The sequence below is a fragment of the Podarcis tiliguerta genome (assembly GCF_965153285.1).
Source record: "Podarcis tiliguerta genome assembly, chromosome: Z".
Taxonomy (NCBI): domain Eukaryota; kingdom Metazoa; phylum Chordata; class Lepidosauria; order Squamata; family Lacertidae; genus Podarcis; species Podarcis tiliguerta.
The window spans coordinates 10369631-10393254 of NC_139553.1; the positions used below are offsets into that span (position 1 = coordinate 10369631).

Sequence of the window (23624 nt, forward strand, 5' to 3'; positions counted from 1 at the left end):
TGACTCCGGAAAACAAAGCAATAAAAAATATTTAAAAAAAAAAAAAATAAAAAGGAGAATTTGTCATCTGAATTTTTCCCTTGGATTTGGAGTTCTGAATGACCTCACCTTGTTTCCAGTTGAAGTGAAATGGCAAGGAATGCTTTGCTATTTCATTCTTCCCACTATTTCTGATGTTCAGGATGTGAGTGCTGCTGCTCATTTAGCCCAAACAAGCACCTAACATGCACAAAAAAGAGAGAACTCTGGTTCAGGAGAACTCTAAAGCTTGGAAAAGTTCAAAAAAAGCATTAGGCAAATAACCCTCAGAGAGGGAACTCCTCTTCCTACCTTCAGAGGCGTAGGAAGGTCAGGAGGTACCTGGTGCAGAAAATTTCTTGTCACCCACCCCATTGGGTTTTGGGGTTTTTTGCCTGCAAAAAAATATGTTATTTCATATTTTCTGAAAAAGAATGTGGATTCTGGGCCTCTGATAACAAGTAGACGACTGTGGACAGATACTTAAATCTACAGGATGGATTGTGTTTTGGCTTGTGTTATTTTATTTATATTTATTGTTTATTTATTTAATAAAATTTATTTTCTGCAAAGTGGTTTACCAAAAAAACAAAACAAAACAAAACCACAGCAGTAAAATCAAGAAAAATTAACAATCCTACTTTAAAATATACAAAAGCTAAAATATTAAGATTAAAATTACTTCAACTTCCTAAGCATCTAGGTATGCTTGCCTAAAGAAGAATGCTTTTAGCAGGTGCCCGAAAAGAGTCTAGCAAAGGCACGTGCTTTGTTGCAATAGGTGGGGAGTTCCAAAGTGCAGGTCACAGTAAGCAATGCAGTACAGATATTATGTGCAACCTGTAGTAGTGTTTTATTTATTGTGATTTCACCATGCTCTGTATTATCTGAAAAGGAAAACATTTATTTAAAAAACAGGACTGCACAGCAGCAATCTAGTCTCATCATGATCAGTGGGACTTATTCCGGAGCCGACGGTGCATAAAATGGGCTGCAATCCTATGCACCCCTTGCATCCAACTTGTACCTAAAATTCTGCACAAGCCTGCACCAGAGAATTGTAGAGTTGGAAGGGATCCCTGAGGGTCATCTAGCCAAACCACTGGGGTAATGCAGGAATCTCAAATAGACCATCTCTGACCAGTGGCCATCCGTCTTCTGTTTTTCCTGTCAGCCAGGACACATAACAACAGAGACTGGAGGTGGGGGAAAAGATAAATTTTGACAATGGGGCAGATTTGTCAGGCACGCGCAGGAACAGCCTGAAGACTTTACACAGAGAGGAACCCCACACGGGTTTCCCCACATGTAACGTAACAGGCAGGGAGCCAGCTCAGATAGAGAGAAAGACATTGGGGGAGGGGAGGGCAAAAGAGTACCAAAGTCTGCCCATTTTATCCTCTTTGGGATGGTGGCGCCAGGGCTCTGGGACCCCCCTCCCCAAGATATTTACTTGTCTTCAATGTATTGTTACCACTGTTATTCTATAGTACAGATCCTTTTTAAATCAAACACTTTCTCTAAAATCAAAACGGCAGAAGTAATCAGTAGCATAGATATCAAAGGAAAGGCGAGAGAATAGTCCCTAATAGATACAGTGGTACCACTGGTTGCAAACTGGATCCATTCCGGAGGCCTGTTTGCAACCTGAGAAGAACGCAGCCCGCACCTGCGCATCGCAACTCGCCGTTTCTGCGCATGCGCGTGACGTCATTTTGCACAGATGTGCATGCGCGAGCGTCGAAACCTGGAAGTAACCCTTTCCGGTACTTCCAGGTCGCCACGGGACGCAACCTGAAAAAATGTAACATGAAGCAAACGTAACATGGGGTATGACTGTGCAATGGAGACACAGATACACAAGCACACAGAAGTAAATACAGTGGTGCCCCGCAAGACGAATGCCTCGCAAGACGGAAAACCCGCTAGACGAAAGGGTTTTCCGTTTTGGAGGTGCTTCGCAGGACGAATTTCTCTATGGGCTTGCTTCGCAAGACAAAAATGTCTTGCGATTCCTGGGGTTTTTTCCCCGCTCCCCACCCCCTTTTTCTAAGGCACTAAGCTGCTAATAGCCTTTTAGCAGCTAATCCCTTAAGCCTTTAATAGCCACTAATAGCGCTAATCCGCTAATGGGCTTGCTTCACAAGACGAAAAAACCGCTAGACGAAGAGACTCACGGAACGGATTCTTTTCGTCTTGTGAGGCACCACTGTAATCCAACCTTGGGGAGAGGGGTGGGAACGTACAGTTTGCTGTACTTAGCCTCGAGATGGGAGACTGAAAGGGCTTAAAAAATAAAAAATAAAAGTCTTGTGTCTAGGAATATTTTTCTGCAAAAGCGTCAGGCTGGTTGTCAAAAGTGTGAACTTCATTAATAGACCCTATTTAACGGAATTGGTCAATTAGCCACAGAATTACTTTGCTGATTTTTTCTCAACTTCTTTTAATTGCACAACTGCTTTTGGGGGGTCCTATCTCCATGCAGGGAAGACTAGCAGGGGGTGGCGGAGGGAAGGGGATCCTACCTTCGTGCAGGGAAGACTGGGGCAAAGGGGAGGCCAGCCTGCCGAATACCCAGAGCGGCGCTGAGCTGCTTCTCCCGGTGCCACGCGCGGGCAAAACGGGGCGGCAGCGCTGCCATTGTCCTGCACGTTCCACTTTTGGGGGCAGCAGAGGCTTTTCAGAGGGGGATTGGAGCCCGAAGGGGGTGCACAGGACAGGCAGCGGCCTTGGCAGGCCTCCTCAGCAGCCTGGAAAGTCGGCCTATGTGAAGAAAACAATACTAGGCCGAGTAGATTAGGCCTTGCCTTGCCTTTGCCCCGCCCCCAACCCAGCTGGCCAATCGGCTGTGGGCAGGGGGCGGGGCGAAGGCAAGGCAAGGCCTAGTCTACTCGGCCTAGTCTCCTTTTATTCACATAGGCCGACTTTCTAGGACCCGGGAAGCCAAGTGGAGGGTAGGGCAGTAGGGCTTTTTTATTTTTAAAAAAATGCCTGCTCCAAAGGTCTTATCTTACTACACTAGGGATTATATAGTTATATCTGAAATTTCATGCATATCAGTTAATATCTTGACCCTGCTCCACTGAATTGAAATTTCAGCCTTCACGACATAGGAAAATGGCCAAGTAAACTGCTATTTTCGTGGAGGAGGGTCAAGATATTAACTGATATGCATGAAATTTCATATATAGCTATATAATCCCTAGTGTAGTAAGATAAGACCTTTGGAGCAGGCATTTTTTTTTAAAAAAAAGGTTTTTATGAACCGCCCTAGTAGGGCAGTAATTGTTCCTTGATAATTTGTCACCCCCCTCCATGATGGAACCCGGGGCGGACTGCCCCCCTCTTCCTACACCCCTGCCTACCTTCCCCCCCAAACAGCCCAAAGAACACTGAGCATGCTCAATAGCCACATGATGCTGGCTGACTACTAGGAGTGGGGAACGGAGTGAGTGGTTGCAATCCTGAGTAGCGGCACTTCAGGCTCTTAACATCTCATTGCTATTTTTTTATTTCCATCTTTTGTACTGATCTTTCAGCTCTTTGGCCTCCTTTCCTCCTGCTGCATTATCAGCGCACCTGGTGTGCATGGGTAAAACATACAGAAAAGGGTATCTTGATATTACTGATATTGCATCAGAACACTTTGTACAGCTTTTTGATGCACAGGTATGCTTGTTTTCATCAAGCCAAAATGAACAAGTGGCTGGAACAACTCCACCATGAGGAAATGTTGCAGTGTTTGGAAATATATAGAGGAAAAAGGGAGCAAGCGGTGACAGGTCTGAAGTTTATGAAATTATGCATGGCATGGGGAATGTAGATAAGAGGAAAGTTTTTCTCCCTCTCTCATAACACAAGAATCTATGGCCATCCAATGAAGTTGAATGTTGGAGGGTTCAGGACAGACAAAAGAGAGCACTTATTCATGCAATGTACAGTTTACTCACTTCCACAAGAGGCAGTGATGGCCACCAACTTGGATAGCTTTACAAGAGGATTACACTAATTCATGGAGGCAGCTCTTGAGGAGATGGTCAAATGCTTGCTATCATGGGGCTAGTTCCAACAGCAGCTATGTTCTGAGATGTCATTTAGTGTGATGAGCACAGCTTGTCCTGTGCTCATGTTTCCCTTTCCTCTGTTTTGGCTTTAACTTCTGAGTTTCGTCAATCACCGTTTCCTGTGCCATCCAAACTCAGTTCATGTGAATTATGGTTTGTGTAAAGTTTAAACAATGTGTCTTCATAATCCATGGTTTGAAGTTGACTTGTATCAGACAAACCATAGTTAAGATGAACCACTTTTTTTTTAGTTCAGACTACAGGACTGTTAGGAAATGAATGCTTTTGAACTCCTTGTGGCCATGCTGCAGGGGAAAGAAAAGCTCACTAGTTATCATTGTGCTAACCTGTGGGACATAAACTGTGAATATTAAACTGTGGCTTAGCACGATAGCCAAAACAACTTAGCTGTGTACCTAGATCCTTGGAAGTTTTGTCAAACCCAGGTTATGATAATTCCCTGACAAAGGGAGGGAAAGAAGCCCTGGCCCACCTCCAGCCATTAGGCACTCTTTACAGAGGGACAGAGGGGGCTTTTCCTGAGATGGAGCTCTGCTTAGGGCGGATAAAATGCTTTGTGTGGTTCACTTGAGGAATCTCAAGTTTGAACAACCAGTCTGAGTGGACATGCACTTGTAAACACACACATGTGAATTAACTGGCTGTGACACTGTGATCAGTGTGTTTTCAGTGTGCAAAACCCAGCTGTAATGTTTGCAATGCTCCTTAGCTGCCATAACCATTTGCCTGTAGGGTTGCTATGGGAGGGGGCCATAGCTCAGTTGGAGAGCATGTGCAGGATCTCAAGTTCTGTCCCCAGCACCTCCAGTTTAAGAACGGTTCAGGTAACTGGTGGCAGAAAAGACTTCTGCATGGTACCCTGAAGCATTACTACCTGTCACTTCAGGGGGAAAAAATACTGAGCTAGATGGACCATTGGTCTTGCTCACTATAACGCATATTTGTACATTAAAAGGGGATGGAAAAGGGGTGGGAGAGTGAACTGTGTGTTCCCTCTGCTCTGCCACCCTCCAAAACAACCCATCCCCAATGCTACATGGGACCATAAAGGAGGAAGCTTGAGAAAGGATCTTCTCCCTTTCATCACTCCCTTCCATCTTGGAGTTAGAGCAGATTAAAAGGCACATAGGAAGTTGTCTTATACCAAGTCAGAACAACAGTTCATCGAGCTCAGCATTGTCTATGCTGACTGGTAGAAGCTCTCTAGGGTTTCAGGCAGTGGACAGATAGGAAGTCTTGTATTCCATTAAGATGTCTGGGGTTGGATCTGGGATGTTCTGCACGCAAAGCAAATGCTCTGCTACTGGGATATGGCTCTTCCTAGGCTAGTACTGTAGTTAAGAGTGTCAGCTCATGTTCACATCGCAATACAGTGGTACCTTGGGTTACATACGCTTCAGGTTACAGACCCCGCTAACCCAGAAATAGTACCTCAGGCTAAGAACGTTGCTTCAGGATGAGAACAGAAATCGTGCTCCGGTGGCGTGGCAGTAGCGGGAGGCCCCATTAACTAAAGTGGTGCTTCAGGTTAAGAACAGTTTCAGGTTAAGAACGGACCTCTGGAACGAATTAAGTACCTAACCAGAGGAACCACTGTATAGTAGCAACATTGACTGAGTGATCTTGGGTTGGATAATCTCAGCTTAACCTACCCCGGAGGCTTGTTGGAATATTAAAATGGGTCTATTCAGTGAGGTATTGTCTACATTGACTGGCAGCAGTTCTCCAGGGTTTCAAACGGGACATTCCCAGCCCAACCTGGAGAAGCCAAGGTTGATCCTGGGACCTTCTTGCACACAAGGCAGGTCCTCTACCCTTGAGCTACAATGCTAGTAGCAATATCCTTGGAGGTATTCATCTTGGTGCTGGAGGTAGGGCTTCCCAGGATACTCCAGCAGTGCTGCATCAGTTTCAGCTCTTCCAGCTGGCTCTGGAGTGGCCTGCCGAAAGCCAGCCAACGGCCACTAGGTCTGGAATTGAGGCCAGGTTTAATGTTTAGCCAAGTGGGGCTGACGAGGGGGTGGAGGTGGGGGTGATCCTGAGTGCTTCTAAGTCGAGAAGTCTTAGCTGACTGGAGAACAATGAAAAAGAATTGTGATAGCTAAAACCAATGGCCAAGGTAACGTTGGAAGTGGCGGGGACAGTTAGCACTGAGCAGACTCTGGATCAGTATTCCAAAATATCTGAAAGGTCAGGTATGCTTCATTTATGCATCCCAAACACTATACATTTTGGAGCATGAAAGAGAAAGCCCATCCACTGTGTTTCTGCATGAACCCTTGTTCTTCGTGATTGAAGGGAAACTCATGCGGAGTGGCGACAACCAATCTCCTCTGAAGGCAAGTAAACGTTGTGTGTCTACACTGGCAGTGACCGGAGAGTAGCATGAATAAAAAAATTATAACAAAAACATCCACCATGTATCTTAATCTTAAGTAGAGGTTGGTGGGGTTCCTCTATCAGGGCTTGGCCACAAAGAGAAAAGTTCTTGCAAAAGAAGGGACATTTTAATATATTTCTGTGTAGGAGTATGTGCGTAAAAAACCTTTTCCTCCCATTTTTCTTCTGAAAGATGTAGGCAAGCGTGCTAAAAAGAAAGTTAAAATTGCACTGTGGTTTTTGAGCGGAGAACTCGCTTTGCAAAGGGAGGTGGACAGGCTGCTTGCTCTCCACCCCCCACCCAGCATTTAAGCGCTGCAGGATTTTCTTTTCCCTTTTTGGTCAGATGGGGAGAGAGAGAGAGAGAGAGAGAGAGAGAGAGAGAGAGACTTTCACAAACGCAATTACAAGCTACTGTCTGCCTTGGCCCTTCTCTATTGATCATCATGTCATGACTAAATATTTAATTGAATCTTAGCTTTTTCTTCGTCTTCTTTTTGCCTTCCAATTAGGGGGCGTTTCGCTTCTGTGACTCCCTCCACTCCATCCACCCTTTCTCTCCCCCCCCCCACCCTGCCACCCTTTATTCAGAAAGCCAGGCTCTGCAATGGCTGCGTGAAGTTGTCTATGTTTCAAGGAGGGTCTCCTGCAGTGATGAAGCTAAACGCAGCAGCAGCAGCAGCAGCAGCAGCAACCCTCCATCAGCTGTACTGAGAAGCAAAGCAAAATCTATCTTTTCCCCCTCATCTCCCCCCCCCCCCATAGCTTAGAGGGGCCAGTTAGCTATGTCTACTGATGAAGCACTTTTATTCCAGCTCTGTCTCCGAGGACCTGGGCTGTAGACGTGGAGAATTCAGCCGAAAGCATTATGGATCGGTAGAGCTGGTAAGTTGTTTTTATTTTTTCATTCCCTCCTTATTTTATTTTTAAGCAGAATTTTAAGCACAGCCTGTTTCATCCACCCGAATGGCTTTTTGTATAAAGCATATTGGTGCCTCCTAGCCACAGCTTATCGATTCTTGGCTTATCCTCTCTCCCACCCCCAGCCCCCCACCCCGATTTTTGAGTTACAGCAGGCAAGCTTTGGAAATTGGTGGGTGTGAAAAGCTTGGTGTCTCTTGTTGAGTTGGATTTTAATTGCTCTTCATTGCTGTTTATCTTTCAAATCGAATGCAATATGTACAGATCCCTCTCTCTCCTGGGGTTTTTGTAGTCTGGTGGGAAAGCTTGTCTTTGCAGCCCAAGGGCAGTAAATAGACCCTGGTTTGTTCCCATGTAAGAGATGCTGGAGGCTGGCATGAAGTACCATAAACTGGTAATTGATTTGGGGAGCCTTTTCAATTTTTATTTATTTATTTTGTACAGGAGGTTTTGGAAACATGACCAGAATTTTAAGATGTGGCAACAGGAAGTACGGAAAAGGGTTCTCCTTCCCAAACATCTTGTGTGTGTGTCTTTTTTTTTTTTTAACCCATTTGCCATCCATTTCCTCCATTCTTCCCCCACCACTTTGATTTTTGAATGGAGGTTGGAGAAAATGCTCTGGCACACACTGTGCAGCAATCACCTGAATCAGGGTGCCGTTTTTGGACTCTGATTATTTTAGAATGGAATTGTACAAGTTGGCCACAGAGGAAGGAAGGTAGATTGAGGCAGAGGAACCCTTCCTCTTACTGCCACACAATTGCAGGGGTATAGCTAATGGTCAAATATGTGTGCATCCAGGTATTGGCGCCTGATAGATTATTGTTGGGCAGTGCTGTACCAAGGAGACTGAATCCGTGTGTGTATTTGAATTTGGGAACCACAGGGCTAGCAATTTCAATAAGAAAAATACGTTCTCACCAAGGAGGCTACTGTTTGGTTGCTTGTTTCAAAAGAAACATATATAAATTGAGGGGCAGGGATTGATTGTTTTGTTTTAGCTTTTTGTGTGTGATTAAGATTAAAGTTAATAAGGATAGCCCTGGCTGAGTGGTAGAGCATCTGTTTTGCATGCAGAAGGTCCCATGATTGGTCTCCAGCATCTCCAGGTAAGGCTAGGAGAGATCCCTGTTTGAAACCTTGGAGAGCCTCTGCCCATCAGTGTAAACAGTACTGAGCTGCATGGACCCATGGTCTGACTCAGTATAAGAAGTTTCTTGAATGCCCATGATATATCTGCAGGGAGGGCAGTAACTAGTAGCAGAGCATCTTTTTTGTGTGCAGAAGCTCCCAGGTTCAATCCCAGGCATCTCCAGGTGGGACTGTGAATGACCCCTGCCTGAAACCCTGTAGAGCTACTTCCAGTTAGTATAGGTCAGGGATGATGAATCTGTGGCCGCACAGATGTCCCTGTACTCTAGCTCCCATCAGCCTTACCTGGCATGGCTAACTGACAGGGATGAAGGGAGTTGTAGTTTACTTGCTCATCCACACCAGTGGAAATTATATGGGGGCCCATCTGCACTGAGAAAACAGTGCCCCCTCCTGCTTTCCCTTTCTGGAAAGGAGCTGCGCAAAGCAGCTTACAAATAGAAAAGCAAAAAAGAAAAAGAAAAGAAAAAAGCACCAGTGATCCAGCCATTAAAACACAAATGATTCAATTAAAAATAGCAGGAAAAAGCAATGTGCAAGCAGTATCTCCCTCGTCTCATCTGAGGAGTAAAGGGCTTCTGGATTAGGCCAGCACCCCATCAAGTCTCAGCACAGCCAAGCAGATGCCCTCATGTGAAGTGCTCAGGCAGGACCCAAACAAGACCTCAAGTCTCCCCACTTGCAGTTCCCATCAGCTGGTACTTAGATCAGAGAGGTAGAATAGAGCCATCCAGCTTAGCAGTCAGGGTCAGTGTAAGCCTGAAAGAGTCCCAGAGAGGTGCGTGTTTATTCTCTCTCTCTCTCTCTCTTTCTTTCTCTGTGTGTGTGCGCACACACACACACAGTCTTTCTTGGAAGAGTGCTGGATTGCTGCTGCATTTCAGATTCAACCTACTTTCATGAAACTTGAACCTGCTACTTGCCCTGCCACCAGTGGCGAAGGGTGAACACTCAGCTCTCTTCTCTCCCCACTTCCCTTTCTGCGGTCCTTGTAGATACTTGAAAAATTGGTTTTCCTTCCTTTGGAAGGGCTGGCACATCCAAAGGAAGTGTTCGCATCAACCTTGCAAGGTAAACTAGTCTGAGGCAGAGTAATTCACCAAAGGTCACTCAGTGAGCTTCATGGTTTGATTAGGAATTCGAGCCCGGGTCTCTTCAGTCCGAATATAACATGGTGATCACCACCCCACACTGGCTGCCTGGCTTTCCCTTTTCCTCATATGTTTTTGTGTCCTCAGCTGTTGCAGGCCTTTAACCTCAACAATGCTGCATGAGACCCAGTTTTAATTATATATCAGCTTTTCTACTTCTCTCTGTCTTTGTCAAGCCACATCAACCCTGCAGGCATGCTGGTTTAAGAAAGTCATTCCTTCTCCTTGGGGAACAGTGATACAAATCAGTAGCATAGATCAAGGGTGCTTCAGTCTGAGGGACACTTTCCTTTCTTGGCAACCTTTTTTGTTTGTTTGTCGGGGGGGGGGAGGGGTTGCACATGCCAGTGATGGGTGGGATAAGAGGCAGAAGGGAGTAGATCAACTGATGCACCTTTGGTGCAAAAGGCTAGTTTCTAGACAATTCATTTCATTAGGGTCTGCCCATGAAGAACTACGGATGGTGCCCCCACACTGGGTGAGGCACTAGGGAATGTGTTGCTGTGGCAACTGTTGACCTAGAGCATTTGAAAGGGCTGTTAGATGAATGGAGGGCGGGTTTACCAAAGGGGGATTAGCCTGGCTGGTGAAATGGACCCTCCAGGTTCAGGAGCAGTCTATCTCTGAATGCTAGTGGGGTGGGTGGGGAAAAGCTATTGTCTTCATGTCCTGCTTTTAAACTTCCCAGTACCACCACCTTGACTAAGTGGACCTTTGTCAGATCCAGCAAGGCTCTTCTTACATCCCAGGAGTATCTGCTTTTCGTGCAGAAGGTCCCAGGTTCAATCCTCAGCTTCTTCAGGTAGTGTTCAGACAAAGACTCTTTGTCTGAAACCCTAGAGAGCTGCTGCCAGCCAGTGCATCCAATACTGAACTAGATGGACGAATGGTCTGGCTTGGTATGAGACAGATTCCTATATTATGAGCACCCAGAACCTCCAGCCTGAAGCACTGGCCTCATCTCCCCTCTGCTTGCCTTCTCGTAAGGCTGCTTTTTGCAAGCACACCCTGGCTTCCTTTGCTCAGCAAGACAGTGCCTGGGTTTCTCTTCAGCCACTGCCTTGCAAGATTGGATCTGGCACACATCTTCTCCCCCCTTGTGAATCCGAGAACCTGGCTCTGGACGAAGAAGCACCAGTGAATAATGAAGAAAGGAGTAACCAGCACCACATGCTGTGATCTTATTAAATCACTAATCCTCCTTCCTCAGTGATGTCATGCTTGCAGGATGATTCTGCTGGCAAGGAAGGAGGTCTCCTTGGTTTCTTTGGATGTAGGCAAGAAAAATTCACCTGCCAAGAGGGTGTCCCTTCCTCTTTCTTAGGTTTGAATGCAGTCCGAGAGCATCTGTTCATTTTCCAGCAGATCTATAAAAAGTTGGAGAAGGCTGAGCCTTTCTATATCTTGCACCCTCAACTCTGTCCCTAACTCAGGGATAGGGAACTGGATACTATCAATGAGCAAAATCCTTATCTCCCAGCAGGGCTTGTTTGACAGGCGAGTGGGGGCCGTGGGATTGACCTCTTGCCAATCACATGGCATTGCAAAGATGTCTGTTGGCCTCGTTTTGACCCACAATGATAATCAGTTGATCCTTGAAGCTTGCAAAATGTCACAACTAAGTCACTAAGCCCCGCCATAGTGACTAGCCTGCAAAAGAAAAGGAAAATATAGAAATTCTAGCCTATTGCAACGCTAGAAATCTTTGTTTATCTGTGCTGGCCACAGAACAGGACAAGCCCAATATATGGAAATGCAGGCAGTACGCCCACTTGTCAATCTGCTGGTGTCACTCCAGTGGGCGACAGCAGGGTTCACTTCTGGGGTGGCTGCACCCATCAGTTCCCCATAGAAAACTAGCGCTGAGCTAAAGCAGCGGGATTCTTCAGCTGACAGCAGCTGCCTGCTGGAGTGACACTAGCTGATAGACAGGTGGGTGTGCAGTTAAATCCTCCTCATATCCCTGCAGAGAGCCAAACTGAGCTGGGGAATGTGCTGGTGAAGCAGACTTCTGCAGAAAGTAGTATTGAAGTCTCTGCTCATCATCTGAAACGCAGAGACTTCAGTTCTGCTCAATGCTGCTCCCTGTTTGCTATCTCCTCCCACCCCATCTCTGCAGGTCAACTTTAAGAGATCAATCTCCTGACATCACTGTGATGTCAGATGACTGACAGGTGGGTAGCCCAATTCACCTGTCAAAGTCAACATGCAGAGGTGCTGGGAGATAAAAACCTGGCCCTTCAGGCTAAAAAAGGTTCCCTTACCCTAGTAGTAAAAGGAAAAGACTTTAACTATCGCAGAGACCAAGCAGACTGTCAGAGGAGGAACTGAGAAATCCGCTCCTTCTATCATACCCCTCCCAGGGACTCCTGGTTGCCTATGGCAAATTGTAAAGTGCAAGACTGCCCTCTGTTAGGGCTCTTGCTTTGTAAGGTGCTTGCTAGCATCCATTTCTAAGGCTTAACAGATATATCCTCTCTGCACTTTGGGGAAGGAGTGTGACATATCTGAAGCACCCCTTCCCTTGCTCTTCTGGGTACTATCAATCATTGACCATGGTCAAGAGTCCATCCATTGGATAATAGATATGTCCATGTGTGAGCAAGAGATTTCCAGAAGATCAGCAGGAGTCCTATGTAAGAGCAGAGTCTAAGAGAAATAAATATTTATTTACAAATTCTTGACATTCATTCTCATTTTATTACATATATAGCACTACCTATGTACATGGTTCTTTACAAAGAACTGCTGGGAGGGTATCTAGTGGAGCAAGGAAGCAACAAAAGAGGTACATAACACTGTTATACATGTCTGTGGTGCAATTGCACTTGGAATACTATGTATGGTTCTGGCTGCCTCACCTGAAAAAGGATATTGTAGAACTGAAGAAGGTTCAGAAAAGGGCAACCCAAATGATCGAGGGAGTGTAGAAACTCCCCCTATGAAGCAAGGCTACAACATTTGGGGCTTTATGGTTTTGAGAAAAGACATGTAATAACAGGAAGACAAGATCAAGGTGTATAGCAGGATGCATGGTGTGAAGAAAGTGGGGAGGGAGAAATTTTTCTCTCTCTTTAAACACTAGGACTTGAGGTCAACCAATGAAACTGAACGTTGGAAAATTTAGAACAAAAGAATAGGGCACATAGTTAATCTATAGAATGCACTCCCAGAAGTTGTTATGGGCACTAACATGTATGACTTGAGGAAGAAGAAGAAGAAGAAGAAGAAGAAGAAGAAGAAGCCGCCGCCAGGCTAAGGGAGGGTAACACCAGTAAAATTACAATAAAAACATAATGGGGGGGGGGACGACAATTTAAAATACAGGTTAAAAATACAATTTAAAATGCAGCCTCATTTTAATAATAGCCCATAGATCAAAACCATAAGGGGAGGGAAACATAAGGGTCAGACTGAGTCCAAACCAAAGGCCAGGCGGAACTGCTCTGACTTGCAGGCCCTGCGGAAAGATGTCAAGTCCTGCAGGGCCCTAGTCTCTTGTGACAGAGCGTTCCACCAAGTCGGGGCCAGTATTGAAAAGGCCATGGCCCTAGTTGAGACCAATCTAACCACCTTGCGACTTGGGACCTTGAAAATGTTGTCATTTGTGGACCTTAAGGTCCTCTGCGGGGCATACCAGGAGAGGCGGTCCCGTAGGTATGTGGGTCATAGGCCGCATAGGGCTTTAAAGGTCAAAACCAGCAACTTAACCCTGACCTGTACTCCACTGGGAGCCAGTGCAGTTGGTAAAGCACTGGATGAAAGTGATCCCGCGGCAAGGACCCCGTAAGGAGCCTCGCCGCAGCATTCTGCACCTGCTGGAGTTTCTGGGTCAGCTTCAAGGGCAGCCCCACGTAGAGCGAGTTGGAAAAATCAAGCCTGGAGGTGTCCGTTGCATGGATCACTGTGGCCAGATCAGGGCGAAAGGTAAGGGACCAACTGCTTAATACGGCGGAGATGGAAAAATGTCACCTTTGGTGTGGCTGCAACCTGCGCCTCCATGGAAAGGGAGGTGTCGAAGGTTACACCCAAGCTTTTTAAAGGAGAGGATTGAACAAATTCATGGAGGATAAGGCGACTAGCCACAATGGCTATGCTGTACCTCCATTGTTGGAGTTACTAGGCCTCTTAATATCACTTGCTGGGTATCACAAGTAGGAAGAGCTCTGTTGCACTCAGGGCCTGCTTGCGGGCTTCCTGTGGAACATCTATTTGGCCACTGTGAGAACAGGATGCTGGCCTAGGTGGGCCCCCTTTGGAATGATCCAGCAGGGCTCTTCTTACATTCTTAAGTGGGAAAATGGAGACATGATTAGGCAGGTGAAAGACTATGTGATTATTCCTACTGTATTGCTATAATAAGGACTAGGGTGATGAACCAAAGGCTTCCTGGAAAATAATGGTTCGGGGAGGGGCAGCTTAAGGGAGGTGATTGCACAAAGTCATTTTGGAAGTCTATTCCAGCAAGGCATAAGGCACAGCAAGGGGAAAGGGGCTGAGTTTTCCCGGAAAACAGGAGGCTGTTGGACGGTAATATGGTGAAGCAAGATGAGTGAAAGTCTCATGGATGAATCAGGAATTAAACACAGAAAGATAAGGAGGGACAAAACCATGGGTTTGAAGGTGCAGACAAGGTACACATAATCCATCCCTGCTTGTCTCCCTCCCCTCCTGTGGTCTCCTAAAAAGGAAGCTCAAAAGTGTCAGTGATGTGAGTTTCCTCTGTTTTTGGGTCCTGTTGAGAATTCACACGAATCTTATTTATTTCTCAACCCCCCCCCCCCTTTGTATAAGGCTTGAGGACACAGAACCTGGTCCTGTGCAATTGCCTACTTGTGAGATCAACAAAGAACTGTTTGTGAGGAACAGAGCTATAAACCTCCAGCTATAAACCTCCACCCTGACACTTTGAAATGCCAGATTTTGCCCTCCCCACCCACCTTGCTAAATTCACAAAGAGGGGGTCATTGTAGTCCTGCGACAGAAAGCAAATGTATATGTATTTCTCTCCCCCCCCCCACAATGAGCATATTGTGATAAAGAATGGGCAGAACTTTTTAAGAGTCTTTTCATCAGATTGATGCTGAAATGCATTCTGCATATTCGACTCCATTATGATTTGCTCAGCTTCCCAATTTGGCTGCTGTGAAGGGGAGAAGTGTGTGTGTGTGTGCGCGCGCATCTATATATAGAGAGAGAGAGAGAGAGAGAGAGAGATGCAGATGTAATTGCTCCAGATGAAATAACTTTTTATTTTGTTGGTATCTAATGTGTCTTTCAGCAAAATGGGTAGGCTACATCAAAATTCATTACCTTTAAGGGAATTCAGAAATAATTCTCTTTCTTTTTTTACATTTTAGCGCCGGAGCAGTTTGATTACATTTTCTGAATGGTTTTCTTTGCCAAATGGCATCTGCATTCATCAAGAGGAGAGCCAGATTAATTCTGTGGGGTTTCGGGTGCTGTTTTGCTTGCAGACAAGTGGAATTTCGAGTTATTCACCTAATTGTTGAAATGAAACAACGCAGGGTGATCACCTGATCGTCGATGCATGAAGAACCCCCTTTTGCCCACAGTTTGATTTCGGTGATTAGGTAGATCTGGGAAGGGTGCTGTGAAAGGCAACTGAAATGATCAAGGGTTTGAAGCATCTTCTCTACCAAGGGAGTCTTAAGCAGGGGTGGGAGACTGATGGCCCAAGAGCCACATGCCACCCTCAACTCAATTTCATACGGATGGGAAAATGGGGTGAAAGATGAAATAGAGTGAGCAATGGAAAGAAGGAAGGAGGCCATTTACCAACCTGACAGGGGCTAATGAGAGCTGGGAGTCTACCAATGCAGTCGTACCTTGGTTCTTGAACGCCTTGTGACTCGAACGTTATGGTTCCCGGATGCCGCAAACCCGGAAGTGAGTGTTCCGGTTTGTGAAAGATTTTTGGAAGCCGGACATCCAACGGAGCTTCTGCAGCTTCCGATTGAGTGCAGGAAGCTCCTGCAGCCAATCAGAAGCCACGCCTTGGTTTTCGAACATTTTCAGAAGTCAAACAGACTTCCATAATGGATTCTGTTCGAGAACCAAGGTACAATTGTACCTAAAATGCTCCAGGTTTGGGAAGGCTGAGCTAGATTGTTGGACCACAAAGCTCTCTAGAGATCCTTCAGCCAGTTGCTATCTCTTGGCCTTTACTCACCTCAGGACTGTTGTATTAAGAGGAACAAGTGTGAGGGCAGTCATCTCTGTTACTCTGAGTTCCCTGCAGGCAAGAGCAGAGCAGAAATAAAACAAGTACCCGCTTTTTAGTTGTGGAGAAGAAGGCAACCTGATAAGGCAGCATAATGGCTATTTTTCAGATTATAAATATGGGGTGAATAAACATTTTATCCTCTTTACATGGTCATCTTATTTAGGCTGAACTGATGGAGATGATTTGTTGGCAATCAGTTTAGGAATGATAAAAGGAAGCACTTCCTTGATTGTCTCTGTGCCAGTGCATCCCACTGTGGTCAAAGTGGCTTAGTGGGGGCTGGGGTGGAGAGGGACATTGTATTTTTTGGATCCTGGCCCAGTAGTTGGAACACTCCAGTAGCTTCTCAGATTGCTAAACCAGTGGTGGCTGGTGCCCAGTAGGACTAGTAGGGTGGAAGGCAGGGAGCCCAACAGTAGGTGGAGCCAGACAGATGGAGGCAACTAGTTCTAGTTTTGTCCCCATCCTCTTCCGTGCTGACTTATTCTGAAGGTGGTGGGGCAGTTTCCCGTTTGACCGAACAGACCAGGCTCTACTGCAAACAGTTGACAGTATCTAGCCATAAAGAGGCCACATCTATGAAGCATTCATTTCTCAGTGGTACAAAGGCATCATCTTTGGGGGTGGGGTGAGAATAGCAGAATGACCTTGTTTCCTGAAACAATAAGATGTTCCCATACAGTTTAGAAAGTTGGTGGTGAGCCTAGAAAGGGGTCTTATACTGTACTGAATCAGGCCACTGGTCCATCTAGTTCAGTATAGTCTACATTGACTGGCAGCAGCTCTTTGGGGTTTCAGGCAGGAATTCCTCCCAACCCTTCCTGGAAATGCCATCAATTGAACCAGGGTCATTCTGCCTTTAAAGTAGATGCCCTGTTGTTGAGCTAGTGCCCTTCCCTTAAAGTCTTTCAGGTGGTCTTTTGCCCCTCTGAAACCCACACATGGGAGCAATATTTATGTAGTGTATGTGAAATGAGACCCACTGTTGCCTTTTCTCACAGGGAATGAACATTTTCTCACTCACAAAACAGGAGTATTTGGCCAGAGCCAGAAAAGAGGCTTCAGAGGGCTAGATTTGGCCCAGAGACATCCATTTGGCCTCTCCTCTTCTAGAACAAAAGACAGCGTCTTTGAAATATGGAGTGTCCCTTAAATTGCAGGACATCAGGCACCCTCTGAAAGTGCACAGCTTTAAAATGCACATCTTGTTGAACGAACTGTGCTGTGAGCTAGTGTCTGAATTCAATAGGCTACAATTTGATTGTATTTATTATCCATCTTCATTCTGAAGGCTTGCAGGCTCCAGTTGGGTCATGCAAAGCTGAATTCTACACAACACAGCCACACCAGGGTCCTCAGTGGCCAGTGGTACAATATTATGCACCGGATGTTCTTTCTTGACATGACATTGCTTAGAAGAGTGAAAGAGGATGGTGTGGTGACATCACCAAGCTGCCAGGGGCTAGGGGTGGCAGGGAATGGGAATGTGTCAACCTTGCTAATTGTCCTGAAGTTATTGATATATTTGTTGGACTTTTGAGGGCAAAAAAAGGAGAAACTTGGATTTATGATCCTAAAGTGGAGTAGGGATGCAACAGTGTTTTGGAGAATGAACACTGCATTATTTGCAGCTGTGAATAAAGGTCCTGCATACAGCAACAAGTTTCCAAGAGGCTACTGCAGATCCACCCTGCCAACCTAGCAGTTTGAAAGCATGTCAAAGTGCAAGTAGATAAATAGGTACCGCTCCAGCGGGAAGGTAAACGGCGTTTCCGTGTGCTGCTCTGGTTCACCAGAAGCGGCTTAGTCATGCTGGCCACATGACCTGGAAGCTGTACACCGGCTCCCTCGGCCAATAAAGCGAGATGAGCGCCACAACCCCAGAGTCGGCCACGACTGGACCTAATGGTCAGGGGTCCCTTTACCTTACCTTTACTGCAGATCCACAGGGAAGAAAAGATAAGAAAGTCTTAACTAGTCATACCTTGGGTTACAGATGCTTCGGGTTGCGGGATTTCGGGTTGCGCACCACGCCGAACCCGGAAGTACCGGAACGGGTTACTTCCGGATTTCGGTGCTTGCTCATGCGCAGAAACACTAAATCACGCTTTGTGCATGCGCAGAAGCGCCGGATCGCAACCCGAGCATCCACTGTAGTGGTAACTGGGGCCCATTGGAACTCGTAGGGTGGAAGGCAGGGAGCCCAACACTAGGTGGAGACAGAGTCAACCACAGGCAGAGGCAACTGTCCCATCCCTCCTCCATGCTGAGTTCTTCAAGAGCAGTACTGGTACTAATGAACAGGAAGCTGAAAGCCTGGTCCATCCCTTTAACCGGTTGTAAGTAAGAAGGAAACCAGGTGAAGGCTGGTTAAAGGCAGACTGAGTTTGGTGGGGTTGGTGCCTAATTTGTCCACAGTCTTAATCAATGACTTGTGCAATATATTGTGCATTCAGTGCAGCAGGAAGCTGGCCAGCACTTTAAAATGAGGAATGAAGATGAGTGATAGGTTTGACTTGTATTTTCTTTCTTTCCAGAAGTGCAGTTTTCTCATAAGCTCATAGGATGTTCCTCTGAGTTGATCTTCAGGTGATGGGGCAGTCTCTACAAGTAGGGCACACACAGTAACGTTTATTTATTTATTAGATTTAGATACTGCCCTTCATCAAATGATCTCAGGGCAGTTCACAAAATAAAAACACAAGACGAAAAGTTAAAACAGTTAAAACAGAAAGAACAAAACAACAACCTTCTCCCTTCACTTTCTTTTTTAGAGATGAAGATAAAACAAAGGGGGGGGGAGTAGACAGTAGGTACATTCAGGGAGATTGATCAGATGTGAAAGTGGGGTCCTACACGGCTCTGAGGTTCGGTAGGTCTTTACCAAGGGCCAAGCCCTTAGTGTGGTAAGTCCCGCCCTGTAGAACACCTTGCCAGTACAGTGATACCTCGCGTTACATACGCTTCAAGTTACAGACGCTTCAGGTTACAGACTCCACTAACCCAGAAATAGTACCTCGGGTTAAGAACTTTGCTTCAGGATGGGAACAGAAATTGTGCTCTGGTGGCACAGCGGCAGCAGAAGGCCCCATTAGCTCAAGTGGTGCTCCAGGTTAAGAACAGTTTCAGGTTAAGAACGGACCTCCAAAACGAATTAAGTTCTTAACCCGAGGTACCACTGTAAAACTTATTATTCAGACAGACCTTTCAAAACTGAGATTTTTTGCCAAGCAGCCTTTACTCATCTGTTTGACATTTTAAATTGTTTTTACTGTAACTACTGTTTGTGTTTGTGCGCCGCCTTCAGATATATTTATATTCATAATTTTTGAAATATTTAAGTAATAATAAATAAGGGTGACAAAGCAGAAAATGGGCAGGACCAAAGTAGGAAGTAAGTGTAGTGCCCTCTTCTCTCTTCTTAATCCATCATCCATCCATTCATCCACCCACCCACCTGTAATGTATAGGAATGCAGCCTTATTCCTACTGTAATAAGATAAAAATAAACTGACTGTGATTTCCCAAAGAGATACATTTATAGTTCTTGCATATATTCCTCATTAGTTCTTCTGGGTTTCCCAGCCGTTTTAAAGATATTTGTAATTCACTTTAAGTCATTTAGAGATTTTTAAAAGCAAGCAAGGGGAGCCGGATAACATCACTCCGCCAAGCTTTGTCCTTTAAAAAAAAAAAATTATTAAAGATTTCTTAGTGTAGAAAAATATGTGCATTGTCTCTTTTTTCAAGTTGTGTTTTCTGCAGATCACTTTCATTTGTTGTGAGACATTAGTGTTGTGTACAGGGTTAGGTTGTCCTTTGTGGGTAACTTTGCAGCAATTGAAATTCAGGCATTGCTCTCCCCCCCCCCCTTTTTGGTACATTATGTTCTTTCCATGTGCATTATTATTACTATTTTTTTTAAGGATTTAAATTTTATTACCCTTCAGGTTTTTAAGGTGCTAATTTATTCATTGACATGGCACTTAATTGTTCAGGAGGAAGAGTGGAGATTTTTAATTCAACATTCGGATGTTTAAATTTAAACGCGAAATGAAGGAGAAAAAGCCTCCAGGGTTTCAGGCAGGGGTCATTCACAGTCCTGCCTGGGAAGATGCCCATGATGCTACCATTGAGCTACAGCCCTTCCCTAGGTTGGCGTAGTGTGGAACTTGCAAAGGTTGAGGATTTAAAAGAGCAATTGTTGCAGGGCTATGAGAGCCAGTATGGTCTGGTGGTTAGTGTGCTAGGCTGGGAAGACCCAAGTTCTGGTGCCCCCTTACTCATGAAGCTTACTTGGTGACCTTACTTGGTGACCTTATTACTAGGTGACCTTATGCACTCTCAAGCTAACCTATCTCACAGGGTTATTGTAGTGATAAAAGGAAGGATGGGGCAGAGAATGAGGCTTACCAACTTTTACTTCCTTGAAGGAACAGCAGGATCCAAATGCACCATAAGAAACAAAATGCACATCAACATAATTTGCACATTTTTACAAAGCAGTAGAGTTCATGTGACTGCCTTGGCATCAAGCGCGTCTTTTGAGTGGCCAAAGCTGGAAAAAAGCCAATCTGTTTTGGGGCATAATTATCACTTTTTACAGGCTTAAAAATATCCCTGGTGTTGGAAGAACTTCTGATTTGGGTGAATGGGGTGGTAGCTAGTGAAATGTCAATGTGGTGTGTTTTTTTAAAAAAAAACAACAACTGGATTTGTGAAAGGGGGTCTCTATATATAGACTCATTTAAAATGCTTCCTGTTTTATTTCTGAGTCCCTCCTTGCTTGGCTAATACTTCAGTTGAAGCCAGTATGTGGCTTCCAAGACAAAAAAGAAAAATAATGATTTCAAATTTACCTTCTTTTAAAAAAGTGTGGCAATTTAAAAAGCGTGTTTTTTTTTCAGTGACAGCAAAGGGAGGGGAGAACTATTTAGAAGAGGAAGTTTTTAACACCTCACGGCAAGCCTTATGCAGTGGGAAAGGTGGTGTGTTTATTTATATATATTTATAGTGAGTTGATGCCTATTTCACATGTAGATCTATCTTGTTCCCTTTGACAGATGACCAGCAGGCAGGTGATTCACTGTAGGCTGAAAGCAGCCCAGTAACAAACAAACCCAATAACAGCAAAAAATGCATATGAATGGAATTGCTTTTAGTTTTCATCTGGTAAGAGATTAAATATCTCCTACCCACCTGAATTTTCCTAAGAAGAAATATCTTAAAGAGTTTTATATCCTTGTAATCAAACATAATTCTTTTTTTCTTTTTTAAATGCGGCTTCTAACTTCGTTCCTTGTGCATTCTGCCTGCCTCTCCGAAAATGCAGTTTCAAGCTGCAACTGTCTGGTAAAGGCCATTAGATGTGGCTAGAGTTTGTGTTTAGGATATCCCAAGCTGTTTTTTAATGTGGTAATAGCAGTCACGGGATAGAGAAGAGTTGGACAAGGGGTGCACTACTGGAAGAGGGAGATTTAACCTTGTTCCCTTTCACTGTTCCCCTTGATTAAAAGCTAACATTGGTACTTGCATGTCTTGCACCCACATTAAAAAAAAAAACCATGTAGAAAGCTAGGGTGAAGCAGTTAGGCTGGTTCTGAAAGGGGTGAGATTTATCAAAAAATGCTTCTAGAAAATGTGCATTGAGTTTCCCACCAGGGAAAGCCACTAGGTTTTTGGAATCTTCATCCGCACCCCAGTGAGCATCAGAAAATGAGCATCACATTATTCTGTGAAATAGCTTAAATGGTGGACATTGCAAAAGTTCATCTGTAGAAATAAGGAGGGGAAGGAAGTCAAGATTGAGAGAATCTACCTTAGAGAATACCAGGTTTCAAGCATACCTTACTGAGACAGTGCAGGTCAGCAAGTTCTAAGGTTTTGAATTAAGAGCATGTAGGTGTTTGCAAGACCAGATCTAATGGGTGAGGACTGTAGCTCAGTGGCAGAACATCTGCTTTGTATTATTATTATTACCCCGGTTTGATCCCTGGAATTTTCTGATAGGGCCAGAAATGTCCTCTGTCTAAAATCCTGGAGTCTCTGCCAGTCAATTTAGACAGATTGAACTAGATGTACCTATGTGTGTGTCTCAGTATAAGGAAGCTTCTCCTGTTTCTAATCTTGCGAATCGGCTTTGGTACCTCTGAAGGTTTCAGGAGACCAGATCCTGTGACAGATTAGGGACCACAAATACACACCACTTTGCTCCTGTTTCTAGGTAATACAGACTAACCAGATTATGACATGATTTGGAAGTGGCTTCCTTAAACCATAACTACATGGGCCATGCCTGCAAACTGGACACAAGGAAGCCTTCTAAATGAAGCAAACAGGGTTAAGCTCAGCAACACTTGCACAAAGCATTCAGTAGAGAAAGAGAGAAGAGGGTGGCAGAGAGAGAGAGAGAGATAAAGTATAGTTGGCTCTGCCTACTAACCAGCCTCCAATTACCTTTTCTGATAGGTCAGCAGCCCTGCATAGAAAGAAATGTTCCCCATCTCTGCTGTACATTTTAAACTCCCATTTTAAACTCTGACTGGTGTTGCTGCTCTTGAAATATCACCTTCCTTTCTGTGGCTGGATGTTATCCTCTCCAGCATTCATAAGGATGATTCTCTGCATTTTTTTAATCAAACGTGCTGCTGAAACCTGTTTTGGGAGCGGGGCTGGGGAATAGTGCTGAAAGAGAATGCAATGTCGGTGCTTGCATTCTCTTTCTGACAGGCTCTGTGCTGTTGGCATCTGCCTGAGTGGCGCAGAGGGGATTCATCTCCAGATCTCCAGGGGCATGAGCCGCGTTTAGAGAGGGGCATCATGCTTCTGAAGCACCTTTGGAGAGATTTTGATCTTCCTTCATTATTTATTTTTTCCCTTCTGTATGTAGATGTATTGTTTCATTGACCAAAATTAACCTTCCAGTTTCATCAATCAGACAAGTTAGGAGCCCCCACTCCCTTTTAAATACAGGAGCAAAATTGGCTACCCCTCATAGGAATGTAGGAAGCTGCCTTGCACCAAATCAGACCATTGGTCCGTCTAGCTCAGTATTGTCTGCACTGACTAGTAGTGACCCTCCACAGAGGGTCTGGGGTTCCTTCTCAGCCCTACCTGGTGATGTCGGGTGTAATGGTTCTAGGGGTTGCTCGTGCGTAAGCCGGTGCAAACACCTGGCTGGGTTGCCTGAGTGAACCTTTTCTGTCCGGACAGCCACTCACCCGTGGCTGTCTCAATCGCTGGCAGAATCCGTCAGTGGCCGTTTCTTAAACTTCTTCCAGCAAAGAAGCTCTTTGACGCCTAGTCTTCTCCTACTCTCTCTGCGCGAAAGCCTTCTGCGCAAGGAGGGCGTAGGCAGCGGAGGACCTCTACTCTCCCCGCTGGTCCCTGGCCAGGAGTCATGGGACCGCCTCGCCGCTTCCCCCATCTGTCCCCCTTCTCCACTGGTGCTACGCTGATTCTCTTCCCCAGAAGATGGGCTGCCTCTCCCAATCCCGGGACGCTCTCTGGAATCCTTCTGGATTTTGCTCTCTCCCTCCGGCACTGATGGCAGTTCCCTGACATCGGGGATTGACCTTCTACATGCCACCAAGCTATGGTGCCTTTCCCTTTCAGCTTGCAGCCTTGGCTGTAATGAGATTACCCAGATTTCACATTTGCTCTTTTTAA

At 45.3% G+C, this 23624-nt stretch overlaps 1 protein-coding gene and 1 long non-coding RNA gene across 10 annotated transcripts in view; one reads left to right on the forward strand and one right to left on the reverse strand.

The window, feature by feature from the left end:
- The window catches only part of GARNL3 (GTPase activating Rap/RanGAP domain like 3), a 120620-nt gene that overhangs the window by 39346 nt on the left and 57650 nt on the right, over positions 1–23624 (forward strand). For 5 of the 9 annotated variants that reach the window (XM_083424417.1, XM_083424418.1, XM_083424419.1 and 2 more), the window contains one exon: positions 7298–7367. The exons of 2 other annotated variants lie outside the window; for them this stretch is intronic. In XM_083424417.1, the coding sequence (XP_083280543.1) occupies positions 7298–7367 (70 nt within the window). Of the gene's footprint in view, positions 1–2952; positions 2973–3664; positions 3688–7297; positions 7368–23624 lie in introns of those variants that run through there. 2 more of the 9 variants (XM_083424424.1, XM_083424420.1) reach the window with 2 other exon arrangements.
- Positions 54–2682, reverse strand: LOC310669958. Its single transcript, XR_014507460.1, has 3 exons — positions 2544–2682; positions 331–413; positions 54–219 (listed from the first exon to the last, which is right to left on the reverse strand). It is a non-coding gene; the product is annotated as an uncharacterized lncRNA (long non-coding RNA).